General features: G+C 39.9%; 1 protein-coding gene across 7 annotated transcripts in view; it reads right to left on the bottom strand.

Moving 5' to 3' along the window:
- The window catches only part of DNM3 (dynamin 3), a 536,286-nt gene that overhangs the window by 270,816 nt on the left and 237,999 nt on the right, over positions 1-27,471 (bottom strand). For 4 of the 7 annotated variants that reach the window (XM_082702687.1, XM_082702685.1, XM_082702688.1 and 1 more), the window contains exons 13-14: positions 18,421-18,472; positions 17,571-17,600 (exon numbers count right to left, since the gene is read on the bottom strand). In XM_082702687.1, the coding sequence (XP_082558813.1) occupies positions 17,571-17,600; positions 18,421-18,472 (82 nt within the window). The remainder of the gene's footprint in view (positions 1-17,570; positions 17,601-18,420; positions 18,473-27,471) is intronic. The other 3 variants (XM_082702691.1, XM_082702686.1, XM_082702690.1) reach the window with 1 other exon arrangement.

The raw sequence follows: 27,471 nt of genomic DNA, 5'->3' as shown, positions 1-27,471 counted from the left end.
CTTCAGGAAGAGGAGAAGCCCAAGAAATGCCAGAAGTGATAGGAGATAATATTCGGAGCAGCGGTCGAGCCGCGTGCACAGGGTAAGTGAAGGATGACACGGTTCCTTCCTCCAGGACGTGGATCCTGCAACCAGGCGTTTGAAAATGAAACCCTCTGACTGGATGTACCAAACAAGAGGAAGTCATTTATAGATATTTGAGTTCTCAGAAACAATTCTTCCTTTTCCCTTTCCCCTCCCCCTCTTCACAGCAGGTCAACAGGAAGACCAGACTTGCTGGAGAAGTTAAAGGTTTTTGGAGAGAAAAAAAACTGAGAACACAAATGCACGCTAAGACTTGCTTACCTTAATTAAGAAGATCATTTTTAGCAGATGGGGGCAGGAAACAATAAAGTGACTTAACCATTATGCTTACATTTTATTTATGTTAGTGCTTACTCAGAAAAGACAATTACAAAAAGCCAATAAGGACTTGAATTAAAATTTAGAAAAGGAGTTAGAAGTGGTAGAACTCCATAGATAAAAAAAATTCGTGGGGCACCTGGGTGGCTCAGTCGTTAAGCGTCTGCCTTCAGTTCGGGTCAGGATGTCAGGGTCCTGGGATTGAGCCCCGCATCGGGCTCCCTGTTCAGTGGGAAGCCTGCTTCTCCCTCTCCCACTCCCCCTGCTTGTGTTCCCTCTCTCACTGTGTCTCTCTCTGTCAAATAAATAAATGAAATCTTAAAAAAAAAAAAAAAGAATTCATGTTATGCTGCAAAAAATAATCAAAGGTGTTAGAAATAACTTAAACTATGACGATGACTGGGTTTCATATTCATGTTCATATTTCCCAAGCTCATTTTTATTTAAGCGCACATTTCCCAAGTCAGCTCCATTCAGGCAATATAAAAGGTACCACATCAAATAACCTACCCCCAGGAGCATCCATCGCCAACTAAGAGTGTAAATTACCTCACCAGAAATCAGGACAAAAACATCAGCCAATTATTTGGCGAGGCAAAAGCATAGTATGAAGCTTCAAGGAATTGAGGTTCAGTTACGAAACTAGGACACTCATTTTGTGGAGGGGGAACATCTATCCCGTAGAATTCAGCCTAGGTAGGGAATGGGTTGGTTGCTGAATGAAAAAACTTTCATAGTAACTTCAGGGATAAGACATTTTATTTCTTACTTTCACTAAAATTCTCTATGTCTACATTTTGTTTAAGAGATCACCTCTGAGGGGCGCCTGGGTGGCTCAGTCAGTTAAGTGTCTGCCTTCGGCTAAGGTCATGATCCTAGGGTCCTGGGATCGAGTCCCACATCAGTCTCCCTGCTTGGTGGGGAGCCTGCCTTTCCCTCTCCCTCTGCCTCTCCCCCTGCTTGTGCTCACTCACGCTCGCTCTCATGCTCTCTCTCTGTCTCATCAAATAAATAAATAAAATCTTAAAAGGAAAAAAGAGAGAGACCACCTCTGAAAAGTCTTTTTTGCACTTATACAGTTAGGGAATATATACTGCTAGTCAAATAAACCATGCTGGTCTTTTCAGGATTTTTCAGATAAATCTGAGACCAGCATTAACTCTTAGGACTACTGCAATTATATCACAAGGACAATAGAAAGTATTAGGAATTTCTATTAAATTTCTTAGGTGAGAAAATGGTGGTGTGGACATAAAGAAGAATCACCTTTTTCTTAAGAAACTCCGCTGAAGTGTTTAGAGATGAACTGTCACGATGCCTGCCACTTACTTTCAAATAGTAAACACACACACACACAAACACACACACACACACACACACACACACACACACACACTGATAGAGCCAAAATGACCAAACGTTAACGCAGCCAAATCTAGAGATAGTAAGTGCATATGGTCACTCATAGGACTATCTTTCCAGCTCCTCTGGATATTTAGCAATTTTCATAATATAATGTCATAGTAAAAACCCAGGCCCATCACTTGTAGTGAAGTAACCTCAAGAAAGTCACTTCAAGACTGTGACTCCCCATTACTCATCTATCAAATGGGGACAGTGATAACCAAACTTTCATAAAGCTCTTGAAAGTATTAAATGAGACAATCTATGTAGAAACCTTGGTTTTAATGCTTAGCCCCTCAAAGCACTCAATAAATGGTAAATGTTAGCATCATTAGAAGATAATGAACTAAAACGCTCCCTGTTCTTTAAATACATAAACAAAGTTATGACATGTTCATGTTCAGATCTGCTCTGGCCTTTCGCATAATGCGAACCACACATGTGAGACCAATGCGTACTATTAAACCTATGCCCACTGACTTCATGTACAAATGAAATTTCAGTATGAAGAAAAGTCACGATCACATGCAAAACTACTCCAAAGGAAAAGTTAATGTGAGTCCACAGAAGCTATGAGAGACTTGCTCAATGAAATCTATGTCTGCAGAAATAAGATAAAGAGGAACCCCATGAAGGGACGAGGGATTTATGGCGAACAGAATTGTGAACTGACATGCAGAGCAGCAATCTGGGAAATCTGAGACCCTCAGATTAGAAGATACACACTTTTTTGAGGAAAATAAAAATAAAATTGTTCTCAAATGGAATTATCCCATTATAAAACAAAATTTTAAGAAATAATGATAAAATGTCCTGGCAATTTGCACTAACACTGGGATTAATGCTCTGACATTAAGATGCCTTGACGACGAGGCTCGAGATGAAGCAAGTGTGTAGTGATGCGTGGAAGAGAGCCCACAGGCTGACCTCCGGATCCTCCCCTACTCTCCGGACATGGTCAGCCTGGGCTGTCTTTTCTGTGAGTGTATCTCTCAGCCTTCTCTTGGGTGAAATATCTTAAGAACGTAAAGATGTCCCTGTCTTTTGAGGATCCTGGGCAAAGCATTCTGACTCAGGAAGAGTTCTGAAATGTTATGCACTGAGTATGGAAAGCCTTGTGCTTTAGGGACGGAAAGCACAGTTTGCCTTGGTCATGGTGACTTGGGGACGTACTTATTGTGTGGATTTGATTTCAGTATGGGAAGCAGTGGACGAAAATAATCAAAGACCTCTGTCGGAAATACACGCAAAAATTTCTCAGCTTCCTCTTTTGCCTTCACTGGAATAGTGAGGCAGTGATGTCCTTTCGAAACGACCTTCCGCGGTAGAACCTGGACTTCATCACTAACAAAAAAAATATCCCGCGACTCCTTTTTAGTCACTGAAGTTGTCTGATTTGTCCTTTGCTAATCTCTTAATTTGCTGAATTGAAGGAACGGGGGTTCTCTCGACATAGCAAATACAGAGCTTAGCCTCTCTACGCAGGCGTCTCGGCACGTAAACTGGCCGGTAGCTGAAAGCCCTTTCGCTTCTCTTGACAATCCCACTTGGTAACGGCACTGAATTTCATCATCCCCTTAAGGCTCCCGTGTAACTGCCACTCCCAGGTGGTCAGCAAACACCCCAGCCTCCTATTTTGTCAAGCAAATTGAGATGATCAGGAATAAGACATGCAATATCCTTTACTCCTCGATGTCTGTGACATTTTTCTTTCAGTAGGAATTTCAATAGTATTATCTGTTCATTTATCTTTTCTCATTAGCTTATAAATATATTCATTTATTTTTATAAAGAAAAACTTTATGTCATAGGCAAAATATACTAATCTTCAACTAAATAACAGAAAAATTAATTCAATGGCAAAAGAATTACCCCCTAATGACAACATAGGATTTATACTAGAAAAGCAAAGATGGTTAGTAAATCCATCAATATAACAACTTACATAATTTGTTCAATGTGTAAGAGCATAATCATCTCAATTAAATGCTCATTTCTGAGACAGAATGTCAGATACAGAGGAATAGACTAAATTATTTCTTTGTAACAATAAATGTATTTTAAACTAAAAGCCAAAACTAAATGGTAATAAAGTCATTCCCGTTAAATAAAACATTCCCATTAATAAAATGTTCCCATTAAATAAAAACATTGCCATTACAAACAGGTAAGATAAAAATTATAATTAAATGAAAAACTATTAGCAAAACTGGTCAATTGCACTAATACAAAATAAGTGCTTAAAAATTAAAAGTTTTACATTGTAATAATTAAAGTATATTTTAAAAACACCTCTTTCATAATTATAACATAAGGGTATTTCCAAGTTATTTTATATTTTAATAATGTAAATGTACTTATATTAAGAGAAAAATAGGAAACTATAATAAAAGAAGGAATCACCATATGATTGGATGGAATAAAAGAATATGAAAAAAATATGATTTCTTCCCATATTAATTTATAGGCTTTACAAATATCAAAATTCAAATAGAATTGTAATTCTTAAGTGACAAGATTTTAATCTTCAACTGAAAGAATGAGTCATCTGCAAAAGCTAAGTACATTTTTGAAAAAGAGGAGTAATGAAAGGAAATGACCTAGCAGACATTAAAATGTATCAGACAGCTGCAATAATTTAAAAGTGGGTCACTGTACAAAAATCAACAAAGCTGGAACAGGATACAAAACCCAGATACAGATCCAAGGATAAGAGCTCCTCCATGACCTGGACCGAAGGCAGGATTCTGCCATTTATCCGCCGTATGACCTGGGTAGACTAGTCAACGTCTCTGATAAGCAAAACAAAACATAAATCCTGCAAAAACTGAAAAATGTGTCCAGATCAAAATAATAACTTTTTGCTTTACAATATACGATAAAGTATATAACAAGTGACAAACAAGCAGAAAATACCTGCACTGTATATAATACACAATATTCAGATGATTAAAAAAAATTCTAAAGCCAGTAAGAAAATAATGTAACAGTCCCTTCAAAATGGACAAAGAGACACCATCAGACATTTCATAGAAGAGATACAATTGTCTCTTAAATATTTCATTTACTTATTTTTTTAACGATTTAAAAAATATATTTATTTATCTATTTATCTATCTATTTATTTATTTGACAGAGCGAAAGAGAGTCCAAGCAGGGGGAGTGGCAGGCAGATGGAGAAGCAAGTTCCCCACTGACCAAGGAGCCTGTGGGGGGCCAATTTCAGGAGCCTGGGATCATGACCTGAGCTGCTTAACTGATGAGCCACCCAGGTGCCCAAGATTTTTTATTTTTAAGTAATGTCTACACCCAACGTAGGGCTCAAACTCACAGTCCAAGATCAAGAATCACACGATCTCCTGAATGAGCCAGCCAGGCGCCCCACCCCGTTTCTTAAATATTTTAAAGTCTGTATAACTTGTAATAAGTGAAATGAAAACCAAAGCAATATATTATTGTTTTCAGCAAACTATCCAAAATTACATAAATTATAATTATCCAGTGTTGGAAATTCAGGTTCTCACATATATAGTTGTAGGGTCTATAAACTGGTTCAGCTATTTTAGGAAAAACTGCAATCCTCAGGGGGATTCTTGAACGGCAGCACACTACACAGTGCAATATTCAATACCACGACACACCAGTAAAAGAAGTTAGTTGTCTTCTCTCTGTGTCTACATGGACGAACCTCTAAGATGTATCATTAAGTGGATAAAGTAAGTTCAAATGTGTTTGCTAAGCATCTACTAGATAGAGGAGGTTCTAAGTGTTCCAGACCCATCAATGAACAAGAGAGACAAAAGTCCTTGCCTTTGTGGAGCTTGTTAGATAGTGTCACATATGTAAGATATTTGTGATCACTTTTTAAAAATCATCAACTGTGTGTGTGTGTTTATGTACGCACTGTACTCGAGTGATAAGAGAGGTTACATCTAAGAGGCTGAGTAGGTTGGGGTGAGAATCAAGGCTGTATCTAGTGGATCAGCATTACTTAATTTTTCCACAGTGAAAATATGCTCATATATTTCTTGTGTAACAAATGAAAATTATGGCTTCAAAACCCTAAGGCTCCACTGAAACTTTGTGTTAAATTAGCTAGAGGGACCCCGGGTGGCTCAGTTGGTTAAACATCCAATTCTTTTTTTTTTTTTTTAAAGATTTTATTTATTTATTTGACAGAGAGAGATTACAAGTAGGCAGAGAGGCAGGCAGAGAGAGAGACAGGAGGAAGCAGGCTCCCTGCTGAGCACAGAGCCCGATGCGGGACTCGATCTCAGGACCCCGAGATCATGACGTGAACTGAAGGCAGCGGCTTAACCCACTGAACCACCCAGGCGCTCCAGCATCCAACTCTTGATCTTAGCCCAGGTCATGATCTTGGGGTCCCGAGATCAAGCCTCATGCTGGGCTCCACTCTCAGCACGGAGTCTGCTTGAGATTCTCCCTCTCTCTCTCCCTTTGCCCCTCCCCTGTGCATGCCATCAGTCTCAAATAAATAAATATATAGAAAGATAAATTAGCTATATACTGCACATAAGGGAAGTCTTGAACAACAATGGAAAAAACAAACAAACACTTGAGGAGCAATTTTTCTGCCTTTTTAGAGTAATAGCTCTATCCTGTCAAACTGCTTAAGAAGCCCCAGTGCCAAGGGACCAGATGGCGAGCTCAGTGGCGAGGAGTGGGAAGGGGGCAAGCGGACTGCCAGGAAGCCGCAGCAGGCGGGCGTGAGGCGTCAGGAGCAAGGGAGCTCCCCAGGCCTGCAAGAGGGAGCCGGGAGGGAGGGAGCGTGGGAGAGCTGGGCGGCCGGTGTGGGGCTACCAGAGGCTGGTCTGAGGAAGAAAACCAGCAACTTCTGGGACCGGCTGAGGCAGCAACCTTTAGGACCCCTCTACACTCAGGTGCCTGTGTAGGAAAATAAAGTGGAAACTTCTCTGAGATGCGGAATGAAGAGTAAAGAAGTGGAAATGAAGACAGAACCACTCATTCAGAACCAAGGAAATGATACAATCCCAAGGCCCATAAACCTTGAAAAGAGTCATAAACAGGAAGACACTAAGATGTCATTTACCTGTTGATTGGGGAACATTCAGATCCAAAATTACAGAGGCCAATCAAGTAATAATGAGGGAAAATAAAATGTTTAAATGTTATAAAATTCCAGAGAGCCCAAATCAATCAGGCATTTAACTTACTAGGAAACAAACACATTGTGCTTTGTTAAAAAAAAAAAAAAAAAAAAAGGAGGGAGGGTACAGAAAGACAGAGGACAAAAGAGACAGAGGGAGGGAGCAAGGAGAAGCAGGGAGTGAGGGGAGCCGTGAGACAGCTGGTGAGAGGCAGGAGGAGGAGAAGCACTTCGTTTGCTCGGACGCCATTTTCCCTGGAGAAACAAGACCAAGCGTCTTCTGTCCCAAGAAAAGGCCACAGCTGAAATGAGCGGCTACATTCTAGCCCTTAACGGCATTTTTCAGGGTAATTTTGAGTAGATAGGTTTTTCTCCTCACCGATTTTCAGCCTTAAGCCTTCAATTAAGATGGAACTTGGCTGTAAAAATATGGTAAGGACATCTGCACATTTTCTGGAAAAAATTATGAGGCATATATTAAATGCTATTCCAAATAAAAGTCTAGATTTTAAAAGACGCAGAAGAAATTAGTAGACCATGCACTTCACTAAGTGTGGCTTTCACAGATGCCATTCTCTATTTTATTAAAATAAAAATTTTTCTATTTTATAAGCTATTGACTGGCCCCTCTGGACTTCCTTGAACTGAAGGAAAAGAGGAAACACATTCTAAAAGCTACTCCAGGTTTTCATTGTTACAAAGTAAATATGAATATTCCCCCCAAATATATACATTCAAACTGTAACCTCCGATGGGATGGCATTAGGAGGTGGGGCCTCGAGGAGTTAATTAGGGTTAGAAGAGGTCATGAGCGTAGGGCTCCCATGATGGTATTAATACCTTTATAAAAAGAGGGGGAGGGGGCACGAGGCTGGCTCAGTTGGTAGAGCACGCGACTCTTGATCTCAGGGCCACGAGTTCAAGCCCAATGTTAGTTAGGCATGGAGTCTACTTTAAAAAAAAAAGGGGGGAGGGGGACAAATGGATAGATGGATGGATCCCTCTTCCTTTCTGTCCCAAAAAAGGGCATGTGAGAATATAACCAGGAAGGGGGCGCTCACCAAGAACTCAATCACGTGGCACCTTGGCCTCAGAATTCTAGCCCCCAGAACTGTGACAAATAAACATTTGCTGTTTAAGTCACCCAGTCTGTGGTATTTTGTCACAGCAGCCCGAACTGACTGCCACAATCAGATTAATTTATACAGACCTAAAACTCACGCTATTCAGGATCGATCAGCTTTAGATTAAGAACAAATTTCAGGGGCGCCTGGGTGGCTCAGTGAGTTAAGCCTCTGCCTTCAGCTCGGGTCATGATCTCAGGGTCCTGGGATCGAGTCCCACATCGGGCTCTCTGCTCAGCGGGGAGCCTGCTTCTCCCTCTCTCTCTGCCTGCCTCTCTGCCTGCTTGTGATCTCTGTCAAATGAATAAACAAAATCTTAAAAAAAAAAAAAAGAAAGAAAGAACAAATTTCAGGAACAAATAAAACCAAGAGTGAATGGACTTCAGTGATGCAACTTGCTTTAACTGAGACTGAGTGAGATTCTTCCTGCAGTTTATGACCAGTTAGAAGTAGTGGATAAACCTCACAATGACGCAAACAAGAGCGAGAATCAAATTGCTGCCCCTGCATCCTGATGCTCTCATTAGGAAACTGTTCAGACTGGACACAGTACTTGGCCTTTCCCTGACTCAGCTTCCTTATCTGTAAAATGGAGATTGAAACAAATAATACATCCTCTGTTAATATTTTTTAAAAAAGAAAAAATATATTAAAAGAATAAATAAAATGGAGATAATCAGAGCACCTACCTCACGGGATTGTTGGGACAAATAATGAGTTCATGGATGAGGCGCCTAAAACCACACCTGAAACACTTTAACTAATCCATGTTAACTACCACGATTTCTAGAGAACTGATCGGAGGGGCAGCCATTCATCCCTTCAGTGTTTTTTTTTTAAGTATTACAACTTTCCTACTTGATAGATTTAAAAAATGCAAATTCCCAAATCCTAAGATGTATGTATAGCTCCACACCATGTCTGTCTGTCTTTCTGTCTGTTGGTTTCCTCTCTGCCCTCCCCTTCCCCCCACTCCTGCTGTCTCTTGAGGGCTGGGGGGGTAAGACTGGGGAGAAGATTAGCCAAGGCAGAACATGAAATGAGGAAAAAGGAGTTTGTGTATTATCACTTAAAAGTGTGCAAGGCTTCCTTTTCCCCCCTCATGATGAATTACTTGTATGCTACAAACTTCAGAGAAAAATAGATAAATTCTCAAGAAGCAATCCTAAAAAAAAGCCCAGTTAATCAAAATGATACTTTAATGGCACCATACAGAAGGGTAGAATAGTGCTGCTTTATCTCAATAATACAAGGTCAGTATTTTCTCAAAACAGAATAATAAAGAAAATAGCTTTTAAAGCTCTAATGGTCCATTTTATAAATTCTTAGTTTAATAAACATTCAAGTGCATGAGCATCCTATATAGCTAAATCCCAGATAAAGTTTTATTACAATAAGACATTTAAAGAAAAGAAGAAGAAGAAAAGAAGAAAAAGAAAAGAAAATCTGCAAGTGGCCAAAGTACAGTGAGTTGAATACTGTCTCTCAAAATTTACATCCATCTGGAGCCTCTGAGTGTGACTTTCTTTAGAAACTGGGTTTTTGCAGATGTAACTAGATAAGATGAGGTCATACTAAATTAGATTGGGCTCCAGATTCAATGACTGGTGTCCCTAGAAGAAGAGGAGGGGACAGAGAAACAGACACCTATAGAGGGTCAGAAGCCATGAGAATATGGCGGCACAGAGTGGAGTCCTACTGTACAAGCCAAGAAGGGCCAGGAGCTGCCAGCAGCCAGGAAGAGCCAAGAAAGATTTTCTAGAACCTTCACAGGGCACATGACCCTAAAGACAATTTGATTTCAGACGGCAAGCCTTCTAGAACTGTGAGAGAATACATTACTCTTGTTTTCTGTCACTCCGTTTGTGGTACTTTGTTACAGCAGCCCTAGAAAACTAATACCCCAAAGAAATGGCGGCCTCAGAACTAGTGTATAAACTTAAAAATTTAAATATCAGACCAACTGGCAGCAAACAACACTTTGTTCTCCTGACAGGAAAGAAACACAGCTAGTAACAACAGATCTCATTTTACACATGCGATATGTGCTAAAACGCTTGTGATGTATGATTGTACTGGTATGACAAGTTATATTCTCACTGACCTGAATTGCACAATTTTAGAAATGTTTCCTAAAATTCAATCCATTACATCTAATAAAAATTATATTTACATTTCTTTGCTGATAAGGGGCCTCTATGTAATGTATAATAAATACAGAAAAGCATCATACATTCTTTTTTTTTTTAATTTTTTTTTAAGATTTTATTTATTTATTTGACAGAGAGAGATCACAAGTAGGCAGAGAGGCAGGCAGAGAGAGAGAGGAGGAAGCAGGCTCCCCGCTGAGCAGAGAGCCCGATGTGGGACTCGATCCCAGGACCCTGAGATCATGACCTGAGCTGAAGGCAGCGGCTTAACCCACTGAGCCACCCAGGCGCCGAGCATCATACATTCTTAAAGGTATATATTCTATCTTGCCACAAATCTTTGATAATTTTTAATTATTGAGTTATTTCTTCTAAATAAGCAACCACAAAGCACTAAAACAGCAGTATAACACTGACAGAGTTTTCATTAAAACGGGCCACTTGAAGATCAATAGAGCAAGTATTCAATTCTTCCTGCAAATAATGTTTTCTAATGTATATTCTGTTAAAAGAACTTGATAAAGAAGTGCCAACTTGTTCCAAAATTTATAATATCTAGTTTAAAATACATTAAACTATTAAAATATTGGGGTGGAGGGTACTTTTCTTCTTCTGTACTCAGAAAGCTGTCCTCAAAAACTAATCCACAAACCATTATGGAAATGCAGAATCTGCTGCTACTTTGTAGCAATCTTTCCTGCTTCCAAGGGAGCAGAAGGCTCAATTGGAAAATAAAAGCAATCATTTTACCATCTTTCTTGAACACTAACAGAGGACACAACAACAATAATAACAAGCGCCTTAGATAGGGCTTACGACCAGCCAAGCCCTGCGGTAGGTACCCAGCTTGTATTATCTCATTTAATCCTTACAAAAACTTCATGATCTGCTGCTGCCCCTCGGAACAATTTATACTTAAACTGTAACTCCTGGAGGATTTTACTAGTTGCCAAGCACATTTAGCCTTAAGAAATACATATACTGGCAACAGGTCTTTGGGGAGAAGGACATGTACGACCGTGAAGCTGGAAGCGGCAAGTGGTGCTGCCAGTTTCTTGCAGCTGTGTTGTTTGTGCCTAATTCTTTTCCCATCACCGGCTGGAAGTGGCAAGTGGTGCCTGAACAGGGACCAGACCAGATCTGATCAGAAATAAAACAGGAGAAGAAGCCCCAACGTGAGTTTTGCACAGCCGTGCCTTTTTCCCACTGGTGAGTTGTGGGCCATTATCGCAGGTCATGGGTAATCTAGAGAGCACAAACGATTATCGCCCTTATGTTTGTTTATCGAGAAGGTTCCTGAAGGCGAGAGGAGCAAAAGTCAGCGAGGGCCAACTTATGGAGCTTTTAAAGGTAATTAAAGAACATTGCTCCTGGTTCCGTATATTAGGGACTTTCATATACTAAAGGAAAGCAAATTCCAGTTATGATATGGCCTACTTGGACCCTCATTCGCTCCGTTTTGGAGCCTTTGCAAACCCCTGATTTGGACAGCGATAATGAGTGTTCAGGAGAAACTAAAAAAGAGGAACCTAAACATGCCGTCCAGGAGGAGAAATAAATTATTAAAGCCACCAGAAAGGAATAGAAAGGAATTATTTAGAAAGGAAATTATTAAAGCCACCAGAAAGGAATATACTCCTCCTCCAGTAACAGAACAAAAGGTGCCCATGGCACTGTCGCCATCGGCTCCGCCGTTCTGTAAGAAGGCACCATTTAATGAAAAAGATGAAGAGTACATGCTATCGGCTGTTCAGAAAGGCCTCCATGAAGCACAGCGAGTGGGAGACCTAGATGCCTTGCATTTTAATTTCCCGGTTATTAATACAGAACATGTCGCTCCAGGACATGATCCTAACAACCCTAATGGTGTCTATGAGGCCAAGCATGAGCAATTTCCCTTCAAATTATTGAAGGAACTAAATCAGGCAGTACAAAACTATGGAGCTAATTCTCTGTTTACAACGGGAATCATTCAAGGCATCGCAGAAGGCAATCGGCTTATTCTGTCGGATTGGTCATTGCTAGCGAGAACAGTTCTATCTCCAAGTGAGTTCTTGGAATTCAAAACATGGTGGCAAGATCATACAGAAATAGCAGCTGCCCATAATAGAGCTCATAATATTCCTATTTCCACGGAACAGCTCATGAGTCTTGGACTGTGGGCCCAGGTACAAGACCAGGTATTAATGAATGATCAAGCTATTGAGCAGCTCCGGCGTTGCCGTTTGAGAGCATGGGAGAGAATAGAATCTCAGGGAGATAAGTGCTCTTCTTTTCAAAAAGTGGTACAGGATCCAAGAGAGCCCTATACTGATTTTATTGCAAGATTACAAGAGGCTGTCAGAAGACAGATAAATAATCTTGAGGCTGTGGATACCATTATGCAACTGTTGGCTTATGAGAATGCTAATTCTGATTGTAAGAAGTTGCTAGCACCCTTTAAAGGCAAGGGAACATTGACAGATTATATTAAGCTATGTCAAGGAGTAGGAACAGAGGCCTATAAAGCTAATTTGTTAGCTCAAGCGATGGCTGCTCTGACCACAGGAAAATTTAAAGGACAGTGTTTCAACTGTGGGCAAGCAGGGCACAAATATTAATCTTAGTTTTGGATATCAAAATAGGCCAGTATGTATCGGCAATCATTCCAGTTGCCCTGTCCCTGTTTGGGCGCCACTTGCCGCTTCCAGCCGGCGTCGGGAGAAGAATTAGGCACAAACAAGTCAGCTGCAAGAAACGGGGAGCAGCAGTCCTTTTCGACTCTTGTCCCCTGCTCCCCGTTTCTTGCAGCTGACTTGTTTGTGCCTAATTCTCCCGACGCCGGCTGGAAGCCGCAATGATCCTATTTCATCACCTGATTTAGAAGCCTGAGGAACAGGACATTCAACGGTTTGCTCCTGACCACAGGGTGATTTCCGAGTTCCAGCTCTGAAGAACCATGACACTGTCCTACCTCTCCACTGAACAGCACCCACAGAAGCGCTTCTGTTCTGTTCTCTCGCTTTGGAGAGGGGAGAGCAAGTGAGAGGATGAGCTGGGAGCAGCTCGTTAGTCACTAATGGACCCACAGGGTTTTAATAACCGGTTTCACCATGTTGCATCTCTTTAACAAGACAATACACCTAAGATCCTATTGTCCGAGTTAAATCGTGATGCAGACAGAGCTCAACAAAGCATCTGTCGCCATCACCTCCACCGCACGTCCTCCAGGGTCGCTCCCTCCTCTTCCGACCGCAGCTCCGAAGGCTGTCCCAGGAGCCCCGCCCCGTCCCAGCCGTCCCACGGGGCTGAGGAGGCGGGCAGATTTCCTAACCAGCCGTCACTTAGCGGGGCAAACTCTGGCCTCTTCCAACTCTGCTCTCAAACCATGTCCTTGCAGAGGCTGGACAGCTACGGGGCTTGGTAGGCAAATTGCAGGATGCTGGCTGTGCGGGCAGCTTTGGGGCGTCATACAGAGAAGAGACTGGCTTTCAAGAAAGCAGGGGAGGGACAAAACCCTGTTCTGGTAAGAAAGTTCTTTTCTGCTTCAGGAAGTTTGGGAACCCAGTTACCTGGAGGCCTATCAGTTTGGGAAAGCTCAATTTCCGACTCCAATTTAAAGTCAGCAGGAGAAGGCGCATTGGTGGGAAACAGACAGACACGAAGCCCAGGGCTGGGAGGCAGCCCGAGACTCAGGCTCCTGCACGAACCTGCTCTGCTCCCGGTCTGAAGCAAGGTTCTTCCTCATTGTACATTTCTTCCTAAGTACTTCCTAACTGGATGCAGTCTGGGCCAACGAGCACGTCCGCGGTGTCTTCCTGCCCTAGATTCTTGTAGCTAAAAAAATGCATGATCAGCCGCGTAATCCCCCCGGCTTCCAAATATCATAGATCTATCCTTAAATCCAGGGAATTTCATCCCCATTTCTCTTCAGCCACCCAGACCTTCTGAGGACAAACAATGTTCTGCAAATATCTGTGGTTCTCCTTTGTCATGCCCCTCCCCAGTTCTGTGCCTTCTTATTCTAATAACCTCTCTGACCTTCAGGTGGCATTGTCTCGTGCCCTTGAGACACAACATCGGGCTCACTGATGTCAGCCTCCAGCCCTACACATTCTCCCCTTCATCCTGGTGTGTTCAGTCCTCTCTTAGCTGAGGTTTCACTTTCTGTGGTCAGGGTTACCCGCTGTCAACGGCAGCCCGGGAGCAGATGATCCTTCTGACTTCTAAGCACAAGGTTGGCAGTAGCTCAACACCATAACACAGTGCCTGTGTTGCTGATCTCACTTCTTCTCATCGCATGGGCATTTGACCATCCCACCTCAGTATGAGGATGACTACAGTAGAAGAAGATATTCTGAGAGACAGAGACCACATCCACACAACTTTTTTATAGTATATTGCTATAATATTCTAATTTATTATTAATTATTGTTGTTAATCTCTTGCTGTGCCTAATTTATAAACTAAACTTTATCACAGGTATGAATGGATAGGAAAAAAAGCATATCTGTAGGGTTTGGTACATTATGATTGTACTTAAAACCGTACAATGATACTCCATGGCCTTCTAGATCACAAAAAAAAAAAAAAAAAAAAGAAAAGAAAAGAAAAGAAAAGAAATTTAATGGAGCTCAGGTCCTAGTGAAGGAAGTTCAAAAAGATAATAGATAATGTCAAGACAGTAGGAAGGGAAGGTGATTTTACATCTGATGGCCAGGGCCAGTCTATTCCAGAAGTGACATTTCAGGGAAACCTGCAGGATTAGAAGGAGCTAACCTTGGAAAAGGTGGCAGACTTCAGTTTGCTTACTTACTTACTATCATCCCCACCGGGCTGTGAGGTCCCCAAGGACAGGACCCATGATTTATTCATCATTCTGTACTAAACAGCTACCATAGTTTTTCACACTCTTAGGTTTTGAATACATATTTGATGAGTGATGGGATGAATGAAGATTATGTTTAAGTTTTTGGGCAATGCAACTTTAAGCTAATTATATGCTTACATTGTTTTATACCAACGTTGACATCAATTTGTGGAACTTTCAAGCTGACAAATTTCTAGGCAGCCAAAAATGAATGGGATTGCCTTTAAGGAGTTTTCCTTTTCTGAATTCCTTCTAAAATATTTCAGAGCGGACTCTGTATGGCAGAATCTCTTACAACCAAGAGCCCTAAAGGAATATGGGAATGGATGAACCACCTGTAGGATAACACAGTATTTCGGCCCCACCAACCATAAAAGCCAGCATGAGTTAAAAGACTGGGCTCTAAGGGTCCCTGACTGAGCTTCTTAATAGGCAAAGACTTTTTATACAAATTCAAATCAACCGCGGACATTCAGATTCATAAAGAAAATGGTTTCAAGTAATTATAGTTCATTTCTGCTAAGCAGCAAATAAATAAATCTCTAAAATACACTGTACTGCAAGTAATTACTGAATTTGATCCTGCAATATAAGATATTCTGGTTCCTAACCCCTTACTTGCAAAGTAAAGGGTTTTTGTTTTCAAACAGCCAGGGGCACTTGAGTGGCTCAGTCGGCCAACTCTTGATTTTGGCTCAGGTCCTGCTCTCAGGGTCGTGAGACTGAGCCCTGAGTCAGGCTCTGTGCTGGGTGTGGAGCCTGTTTCAGATTCTCTCTCCCTTTCCCTCTGCCCCTTCCCCATCTCTCTCTCCCTCTCTAAAAAATTTAAAACTAAATAAATAAAACAAATAAACAAAACAAAAATTTAGCGGCAAAATCTAACCTGACATGAAAATATCTCTCATTTCATCTTAGTGTGACTGTTCATTTGTTTTCCTGCAGAAACATAATGTGTTTAATTAAAGGGTGCTGTGTCTCTGACCCCACAGGAATACTGGGTGATAAATGATATATGCAATGTACTTTTTTTCTAAAATCCAAAAAGTTCTGACATTAAAGGCACATCTGGCCCCAAGGGTTTTGGGTAGGGATCTGTATTCTATTATGAGACTCACCCAATTCTATTATCTTGAATTTTAAGACCTCCATAATGTATGGGCTTTGAAGTACTCAGTGAAAGTAAAGTCACAGAAACACAATTAATATTATTTCAGCATTTGGAAGAATATATAATTGAAAACTGTTCTGAATTTCCTTTCTATCTGATTTAAAATATGGATTTATGTTACTATACTATTGCTTTTCCAATAAGTATAAACTTCTGTGAGCTAAAGCTTCTGATCATGAGGAAAGTTTTATAGACAAACGCTTTATGCATCAAGCCTTAATCTGGGCATTGCAGTCTTCAGAATAATTTGCCATAGCTCATTTCCCCAAATGTTTCATTGTTCTGATTTTGTAACTTTTGTAATTTTTTTGTATTTTATATTTCTTCTTCTGAAACTTCAAGAACAGCACCTACAAGGCAAATGCTTTTGCAAGTCACACACCCAGCACCCAGCTGCAAACATCACTATGTAAATTACTTCTGATTCTCACAATCATCCTATGGATATATTTTCATTCTTCTCATCACACAACTGAGCAAACTCAGGTTCAGTTTGTCCCAGGCCCCGTGGCTACTAAGTGACAGAGCAGAATTTGGAATGTCTAGTTTCAAAGACTTTCTTCCAAAACATCATGAGGCAAATAATTGGTCGATACTCCACAATCTCATTCTTAACTTGAGCCCAATTGGAAGAAAGGGTTTAAGGCTGCTTCATCTGTGGTAAAAATGAGAGTGTAATGTTTTGGGGTATTGTTTTTGTTTGTTTTTTTAAATGCCTATGCCAGGAATTTGACAGTATCTTTACACTTCCATAAAGTGAAGATAGAGTATCTGGTTTTAAAAGATTCAACTTTAAAGCCATGTACAATAGCAATGGATGTCATTTGGGTTTTGTTTTATTTTTTAAAAAAATACAAAAAATTGTAATTGAGTAGGCTTATCTACAAATACATCAAAATCAGATGTTTACTATTCATCCACCTTTTAGAGGCACCAACCACATTTATTGGAGATATTATCACACAAGTTATAGAGAAAGGCTTATTATGCCTTGTAACAACATAGCATAAAGGGACAGAGATGAAGATCATTAATGATTTTAATTATTTTAAGGCCCGTTAAAATTAGAGAAATATCAAAGCACCCACAGTGTTAAGGGTTTATTATTACAGCATTTTAGAGTTTACTAGTTCATACCTTTCAATCACAGCAAGTTATTAGCAGTGAAGGGATGAACCCTCTTAAGGGGATTTTTATTTCAATGATACAGTGTTATGGACAAGACAACCTAAGTTTAAAAAAATTAGTAGCAAGCGCTAGTTGAGTTAATCAGTTAAAGACAAACTGTGCCCTTGGGAAGCTAAATGAAAAAGCAACAGTAAAGCTTACAGAACTTAGCTCGTACAATTTGCCTTGAAGGCGGAAGATTGGTTCCCTGAAATAGCAAAGAATTATATGCTTTAGTTCAGAAAAAAAGTTTTTAAAATAAAGTCTGTTATTACCTCTTCTCCTTTCAAAACAATGGAAAAACTTCTAGAGCAGAGGTTTCAATTTGTTCAATAATTGTACCTCTGAATTAAAAAAAAAAACTATAAAATCATCATTGTTTTGAGTTGAAAAGAAATAACAATGCAAATATTCATTATCACATAAAACATAAAAGAAACAGCAAACTGTCAGAGTTAATGCAATCTCTGCTGAGCGCTATTAGTCAGAGACAGCTGGTCAGCCCCAAACACAAAAACTTAAAAGATCAGATCTTCGTAGGAATTAACATCTTCATTAGCCAACAGGAATTTGGTGCGGCAGAGAGTAAATCCAACAACTGCCTTCTTTATGAGCTGTCCCTTCACTGTTACCAAGCTGTGCAAACGTGTGAACTAGTCAGCAGCGACAGAAGCTCATGCAACGACTCACCATGTTTTAACCTTGAACCAACTCACAGATTCCATGTTAAATCAAATTTAGGGGTAACATAAGCAAGCAAAGTAGGACACAAGGAGTCACTTTTGAAAAGCAGAGCAAATAGCAGAAAAGTTATTTAAAATAAACCGATAAAGTTAAATGCATAAAATAGCCACACAAAAAAAAAAATGCAATGCACTCCAAAAACCTTACAAGCAAAAACAAAACAAAATAAAAAGCTGCATTTTTGGCAAAATCTGCACATGATTAATTTGCATTAAAAAAATCAGTCAAGCAACTGAGCTCAAATTCTTTGGGCATGCATGCACTGATTATTTTAAAATGCCTACCTGATTTCCAATTGTGTTTTTCTTGTGAACCTGACTGCTCCTCTGCTGAGCACTAAGGAAAGGAAAGGAGACCAGCACTGAAGAAACTCATACTTGTTTTTTGGGAACAAGTATCACATATTAAACTATACACAGGCTTTCAACATGCATCAAAACCTGAGACAGAGCAAACACCAAAGATCCAGGCCAGTTTAATTCTGGAAACAAAACCAGCTCAGGGGAATTAGTATGAACTACCCATCCCAAACCAAAACATGACATCACGGGGTACAAAACCGTATTGCTACACTGATCACGTGAGTCTGCACGTGTTTGTGGTGTCCTAATAGAGATACAGAAGAGGTGCACTGAAAATAACAGTTAACACTTACTGAGTATATGCTTGAAGAGGTGTTTTAAAGGTACCAGCGATTTTGATTTAAATTTCTACTTTCACTCCATGAGATAGTTACTATTATTCTTCTCATTTTACAGGCAGATAGAATGAGTCACACAGAAGCAAGGTTGCTTTCCCAAAGTCACTCAGCTAATAAGTGGTGGTACCAAGCACTCTGATTCCAGATCCCAAATTCTTTGTGCTATTAACCAATCTCATTGCTTTGAATTCTACTCCATTCTGACGACTCCTAGAGTGATCTCCAGCTTGGACCTACTTCCCCACCCCCAGATTCAAATGTTTTGGCAACTCATCCTCTCCACTTGGATGTCTAATAGACATCTCAAACTTAAAACGCCAAAACTGACCTTCTGATCTCCTCCCTAAAACCTGCTCCACCACAGTTGTCCCCTCCTTGATTAGGGGTCATTCCATATTTCCAAGCGCTTAAGTCAAAATCCTTGATCCCTCTCTCTCTCTCACACATAGTCTACAACCAATCATGAGTAAATGCTATTGACTTTACTTTTTAAGATGTATTTAAAATTTGGGGTGCCTGGGGGGCTCAATTAAGTGTCCAACTCTTGGTTTTGGCTCAGGTCATGATCTTGGGGTGGTGAGACTGAGCCCCACAGCAGGCTCCATGCTCAGCAGGGAATCTGATGGAGATTCTCTCTCTCTCTCAAACAAATAAATCTTTAAAATAAAATAAAATAAAATGTATTTAAAATTCAACACCTTCGGGAGCCTGACTGGTTCAGTCAGTGGAGCATGCAACTCTTGATCTCGGGATTATAGTTTCAAGCTGCATGTTAGGTATAGAAGTTACTTAAAGATAAAACCTTTTTTAAAAATACATTAATTTAATCAGATGAAATCCAACATCTTTTTACCACCCCCTATGGCTACCACATTGGCTCTTATTCATATTATTATCACTTACTCTGGACTCTACTTCCACACTTGTCCCCCTAACATCAATTCTCAACACAGAGGCCAAAATGATCCTTTTATAAAGGGGATCCTTGCCATTCTGCTGCTCAAAACACTCTGTACTACTATGCAATACCATTCTACTCAGTGTAGAAGTCCTTACAATGGTCCACAGGCCCTACTCAGCTGACCCCCAACCTCTGCCTCTTTGAATCATCTACTGTCCCCCACCTTGTTCATTAGAGAGGTCCAGCCACAATGACTCCTTTCTTTTTCTTCAAACCGACCAAGCCTGATCCCACCTTAAAGCCTTTATGCTGCTACCTGTTCCCTCTGCCTAGAATACTCACCCCCAGACAACCGCATGGCTCTCAACATCACCTTCTTCAAGCCTTTGTTCAAATTTATCTTTTCAATGAGACCCACCATGATGACCCTACTGAATGTTACATCCCTCCCTCCTCCGGCACTCTTGTCCTCTTCATACTATTCTATTTTTCTCTGTGGCACTTTATACCTTCAAACCTACTATATAGTTTACTGATTTTGTGTATATCTATTTTCTCTCTTCTTCCATTAGAACATAAGCTCCTTGTGAGCAGTGGCTTTTGTCTGTTCCAGTGCCTAGGAACTACTCAGCACATAGTTGGCTTCAACAAGTACCTGTTGAATAGAAAGTCCAATGAGACTAATACATTCTAACACGAGCACAGAGGGAGTAAGAGCCAGATACAACCCCAACAATTGAACTTGGAGCTCAGATACCATGTGCTGTGTTACTCTGTCTCTGAAAAGAACAAAGGCTTTCTTTCCGTGAATCCATGAATAAACACCTATTGATACAAGAAAATACAAGTCACTGTGGCGATTCTGAAAAGCCATACTGACCCCGCTCACTAGTTGTTTAATAGTTTATAGAAGCTGGTTTAGAAATTGATAAAAAAGTCTAAAATAGAGAAAACATAAAGTCATCAGTCAACCATTTAAAGTGATGGGATAGTGTGATTCAGTAGCACATCACAAATCACACATTTAGAACAGCTGTTCCAAATAGCAATTTTTTGTAATCTACTGTGATGTATTTAAGGTACTTCTCTTCATTCAATCTCAGAAAGAAACACACACTACATTCAAATGAGGCTGGGGAAGGTATGAGTGGTAAAAGGACACACAGTATTTGATTAGTAAAGATTTTGGTATTTTGTTTTTGTTTTTCAATTTCAGGGTTTGAGCTTCTTCTTTCCTGTTTGTTATTTTTCTAGTTTTTAGCTGAATGCTTGCTTCCCTCATCACTATGATATTCATCTCTCTCCAACCATTCCTCCACATAAGCCAAATCTACATTATTCAGGTTTTTGTGGTGAGGCTGTAAATGAGATCATGTTTACAACAGGCTGTGCCCAGGGGTCTGATGCACCCACACTGCCCTCTGGCTGCCCACCAGGCCGTGAACCACGGAGTGTATCTAAAATATTTCTTCATTTCTTCATTTCTTTTTCCAGGCCATGTGGGTTTCCCCCTCCTCAGGGAAGAACTGGCACCAGAAACCATTGTACTGCAATCTTCCTTCATGGCTCCTTCATGGCTATGGTCATCCTTTCCAAGCACCATAACTGTTGTTCAGGGTTTTCTTAAGGGGAAATTTTTTGGTTTTGTTTTTTCATTTTTTTTAAAGATTTTTATTTATTTATTTGACAGAGAGAGATCACAAGTAGGCAGAGAAGCAGGCAGAGAGAGAGAAAAAAAGGGAAGCAGGCACCCTGCCGAGCAGAGAACCCGATGCAGGGCTCGATCCCAGGACCCTGGGATCATGACCTGAGCCGAAGGCAGCAGCTTTAACCCACTGAGCCACCCAGGAGCCCCAAGGGGAAATGTTTTAAAATAAGGCACTTACTAGTAGTGATCATTTCAAACTATGCTAGACCCACAGGTGTTTAAAGCAGGCAAACTACTGGGGACCCTTGAATTATGTGTATATCCTCTTAAAATCACATAAGAGAAAAATAGCAGAACATAGAGCAAAAGACTGAGATTGCTGATGACTCCCTATACTACCTTAAGCAAAGAATATAGACCATAGAGACTTCAGTGCCTTATCTATAAAGTTTGAGTGTGTGTGTGTGTGTGTGTGTGTGTGTGCGTGTGTCTGTGTGTAGACAGAGAGACAGAGACAAGGGGTGGGCAACTAGACTAGCTATTTCTTAGGTTCCTCTTAGATCCAAGATTCCTTAAGATGCAAAGTTATTCTCAGAAGCTTATGACCTACCCTATGTAGAGAGACTTTCCACTGACAGAATCTTTACCTACTAAATTATCATATTTAGGATTTACCATAGTCTAAGAATGTGCAGAAGGAAAAGAATTTATTTTATAATCCAATATCAAATATTAGTGTTAAACACTATTGGGCGCCTGGGTGGCACAGCCGGTTGAGTGTCCAACTCTTGGTTTTGGCTCAGGTTATGATCTCAGGGTTGTGAGAGCCCAGTGTTGGGCTCTGGACTCAGCACAGAGTTGGCTTCAGATTCTCTCTCTCCCTCACCCTCTCCCCTTCCACTCATGCACTCTCTCACAAATAAATAATAAATCTTTTTTTAAAATGCAAATATTAAATTAACTTTACTTTTGACCAAAAGAATAATCTTTTCATAGCAACTGGCCCCATAAAGACAGGATACTTATTATTATTATTTTTAAAGATTTTATTCATTTATTTGACAGAGAGAGACACAGCAAGAGAGGGAACACAAGCAGGGGGAGTGGGAGAGGGAGAAGCAGACTTCCTGCCGAGCAAGGAGCCAAATACACGACTCAATCCCAGGACCTGAGCCGAAGGCAGCCACCCTGTGACTGAGCCACCCAGGCGCGCAAGACAAGGATACTTATTAAAGATGTATTTAGGTACTTGAAGTTACTACATCAGAAACATAATAAAAAAATAAACTTCTAGTTAGAAAATATTCTTTATCAAAATTCTTCTATAGGCAATGATAATTAAACTAAAAATATTTTAAAATATTCATTTAACAATGGGAGGACTTCTAGGAAGATAACAGAGTAGGAGAATCCTAAGCTTACTTGGTCCCATGAACATACCTAGATAATAGCCACATCAGTGCAAACAAAGCAGAAAATGAACAGACCTTCCACAGTTACTCAAAGAGATGAGGTCAGAGGAGCCAAGGCGGGAGGGAAGCAAACTCTTGGTGAGACCAAACACAAATGGAAGGGATATCACAAGCATGGAGGAAACCTCATACCAGGCACCCCAGGCACAGTGGACCTGCACTAGGAATACAAGTCCCCATAACATTTGGCTTTGAAAACCCATGGAGCTTAACTTTATGAGTTTTTTACAACCAGTGGGGCTTAACTCTGGTACTTTAAAAATTGGCAAGCTCAACTCTGGGAGATGTGGCGAGGGACAAGAAACTGGGTCTCTGCCCTTAACAAGGCAGTAGAGCAAACAATCCCACCTAGATATAGCACAGAAGCAGCAGTTTGAAAAGCACATGGGATATATGAGAAGGAGATTTATTTACTAATTTCAGAACGCATGCTAGAGGGGAAAAGATCATTCAGAGAATTCTCCAAGAACAAAAGAGCTGGCAAGTGCCATTCCTCCCCATGTACCCACCCCTACTCCAAGCCTGGATAGCCAGATACCTGTGGGAAGCAGCTTCAATACCCTGTACCTATCTTGTTTACACTGTGTACCCCACCCCCACACTCTCCTGGAGATTCGCTCCACCCAACCTACCCCACTCTTCAGGGGTCCTGTCAAAAGGGCTCCTATTGTATCTCCCCCTGCAAGCAGCCCCAATAGGGACTGACACCACTCCAAAGTCACTTCTGCCCTGATGAGAGGGTGAAAACAACTACACACACCAATTCCACTGCATCCCCAGCAGCCAGGCCTTATAACTGGCAGTGTGGAGAGAGTGCCCTGCTGAACAGTGCATTTGCAGCCTCAGCAGACAGTATGGGGACAGGTATCTTGGTCTCACTGCCAGCCCCACCCACCAACAAACACCTCCTGGGAGGCAGCACAGGGAGAGAGCCCTGCAGTTTGGGGTCACTTTGTAGCCCTGACAAATAAGCTGAGGGCAGATCTCTAGTCTGACTGCCCCATTACCCTACAAGCCCACAGGGGCCCTGGCTGGCCCCTTAATAACACAGGGACTAAATCTTGCCCACAACAGGTCAAGAGAGCCATTGCAGCTGGCTGGACTAAAGGAAAAGAAGGCTTAGCCACAATAGTAGGGCACATTAAAACCACACATGAGATATCCCTGAAGTGCCTGGTTCTGGTGAGCAGAGGGCCTTGTGCTACAAGGGCACCCCAGGACCTCTTTCTCATAAAAGCACTACTTTCAAGATCCAGGAGACATAACTGCTTTTTTTAATATATAGAAACAAACACAGTTAGAGAAAATGAGGAGACAGAGAAATATGTCACAAATTAAAGAATAGGACAAAACCACAGCAACAGAGTTAAATGAAACAAAGACAAGAATATGCCTGATTTAAAAAAAAAAATCAAAGTAATGGTCATAAAGATATTTACTGGACTTGAGAAAAGAATGGGGGATCTCAGTGAGACCTTCAACAAAAAGATAGAAAATATAAAAAAGAACCAATCAGAGATGAAGAACTCAATAAATGAAATTAAAAATACACTAGAGGAATCAATAGTAAATTTGAGGAGACAGAAGAATGGATTAGCAAGCTGGAAGACAGAGGACTGGAAAGCAACCACACCGAACAGCAAGAAGAAAAAATTAATTTAAAAAAAAAAATGAGAATAGATTAAGGGAACTCAGCATCATCATCAAGCATAGTAACTTCTGCATTATAGCCATCCCAGAAGGAGAAGAAAAGGGGACAAAAAATTTATTTGAGGAATAATAGCTGAAAACTTCCCTAATCTGCGGAAGGAAACGGCTATCTAATTCCTGGAGGCACAGAGAACTCCCAACAAAATCAACCCAAGAAGGCCCATGCCAAGACACATAGTAATTAAAATGGCCAAAAGTAGTGATAAAGAGGGAAATTTAAAAGCAGTAAGAGAAAAGAAAACAGTTACATACAAGGGAAACCCCATAAATCTATGAACTGATTTATCAGCAGAAACTTTGCAGGCCCAAAGAAAGTGGCATGGTATATTCAAAGTGAAGAAAAGAAAAACCCTGCAATCAAACATTCTCTACTCAGCAAGGCTATCATTCAGGGCAGAAGAAGAGATAAAGAATTTCCCAGAAAACAAAAGTTAAAAGAGTTCATCACAACTAAACCAGCCTTACAAGAAACACTAAAGGGAATCCTTTCAATGGAAAGAAAAGAAATAAGAAAACTGTAAAAGGATAAAATTTCACAATTAAATATGAACATAATAAAAGTATTACATTGATCAGTTATAAAACCAGTATGGAGGTTAAAACACAAAGGCAATAAAATCAGTTAAATCTATAAAAATCAGTCAAGAGATTCACAAAATAAGAGGATGTAAAGTATGATATCATATACATGAAACATGGGAGGGGAAGAAAATTTTAAGGCTTTCAGAATGGGTTCAAACTTACGTGACCATCAACTTAATATAGACTGCTATATCAAAAGATGTTATTTATAAGCCTAAGGGTAACCACAAATAGACCTGTAATAGATATGCAAAAAATGAGGAAGCAATGCAAGCATATCAGTAAAGACAGACATAAAAGCATAAGGGAAGAGAGCAAGAGAAGGAACACAGGCAGAAATATAAAAACAACCATAAAACAAGTAACAAAATGGCAATAAGTGAATACCAATCAATAATTACATTGAATGTAAATGGACTAAATGCTCCAATCAAAAGACACTGGGTGACTGATGGATTTAAAAAAAAAAAAAAAAAGGCAAGAGCCATCTATGGGCTACCTACAAGAAATTAACTTCAGACCTATAGATACATGCAAATTGAAAGTGAAGGAATAAAAAAACATTTACCATTCAAATGTAAGCAAAAAGAAGGCTAAGGTGGCAACAATATAGACTTTAAAAGAAAGACTGTAATAAGAGACAAAGAAGGACACTACATACTAATAAAAGCAATAATCCAACAAGAGGATATAACAGTGGTAAATATTTGTAGGCCTGATATAAGAACAACTAAATACATTAAGCAATAATTAACAGACATAAAGGAAGAAACTGACAGTAACACAAAAAAAGTAATGAACTTTAATACCCCACTAACATCAATGGATAGATTTTCCATGGAGGCTAAATAACATGTTACTAAACCAAGAAATCAGAGAGGAAATAAAAAATACATGGAGAGAAATGAAAATGAAAACACAATGGTCCAAGATCTTTGGGACACACCATAAGCTGTTCAGAGAGGAATGATTACAGCAATACAGGCCTACTATAAGAAGCAAGAAAAATTTCAAATAAGCAACCTAACCTTATACTCATAGGAGCTAGAAAAAGGAAAAACAGAGCCCAGAGCCAGTAGAAGAAAGAAAATAATCAAAATTAGAGCAAAAACAAATAAAATGTAGACAAAAAAAAAAAAAAAAAAAAAAGACCAAAAAAAAAAAAAACCCCAAAAAATAAAAACAAAAAAACCCCACCAATAAAACAGATTAATGAAACCAGAAGCTGGTTCTTGGAAAAAAAACCAACAAAATTCTTTATCTTTGGCCAGACTCATCAAGAAAAAGAGAGAGGGCTCAAATAAATGAAATCAGAAATGAAGGAGGAGCAATAACGCACACCACAGAAATAGCAAGGATTATAAGATAATATTATGAAAAATTATATGCCAACAAATAGGACAACCTACAAGAAATGGATAAATTCCTTGAAACATATAACCTTCCAAAATGGAATCAGGAAGAAACAAAATTAGAATGGACCCACTACCAGCAGTGAAACGGAATCAGATTAAAAAAAAAAAAAAAACTCCAACAAGCAACACCTATTCAAGCTGTCCAAGACCAACAGCTTCATAGGTGAATTCTGCCAAACATCTGAAATAGAGTTAATACCTATTTTTCTTAAAATACTCCAAATAATAGAAGAGGAAGGAAAGCATCCAAATTCATTCTGAGGCTAGCATTACCCTGATACTAAAACCAAATAAAGATACTACAAAAAAGGAAAACTACAGGCCTATATCTCTGATGAACACAAATACAGAAATCCTCAACAAAACCTCAGTAAAACAAACCCAACAAAACATTAAAAGACCATTCACCATGATCAAGTGGAATTTATTCCAGGGATGCATGATCAGTTTAATATTTGCACATCGGTCAACACGGTACATCACATCAACAAGAGAAAAGAGACAAACCATATAGTCACCTCATTAGATGCAGAAAAAGCATTTGACAAACCACAATACCCATTCATGATAAAAACTCTCAACACAGTAGGCTTAAAAGGAACAAACCCCAACACAATAAAGGTCTTATATGAAAAACACATAGTAACATAGTGGTGAAAAAACAAGAGCTTTTCCTCTAAGAACAGGAATAAAATCAAGACGTCCACTCTCAACACTTTTGTTCAGCATAGTATTGGAAGTTCTACCCTCACCAAACAGACAAGAAAAGGCAGTAAAAGTAAATCTATAGAGAGAGAGATTGGTAAGGAAGAAGTAAAACTCACTATTTGCAGATGACATGATACTTCATATAGAAAACCTGAAATAATCCTCCAAAAAACTACTAGAATACATGAATTCAATAGTC

This window comes from Mustela nivalis, assembly GCF_964662115.1.
Source record: "Mustela nivalis genome assembly, chromosome: 16".
Lineage (NCBI taxonomy): Eukaryota > Metazoa > Chordata > Mammalia > Carnivora > Mustelidae > Mustela > Mustela nivalis.
Note: the sequence above shows the minus strand (reverse complement) of the source record. Positions and strands in the feature narration are given on the sequence as shown.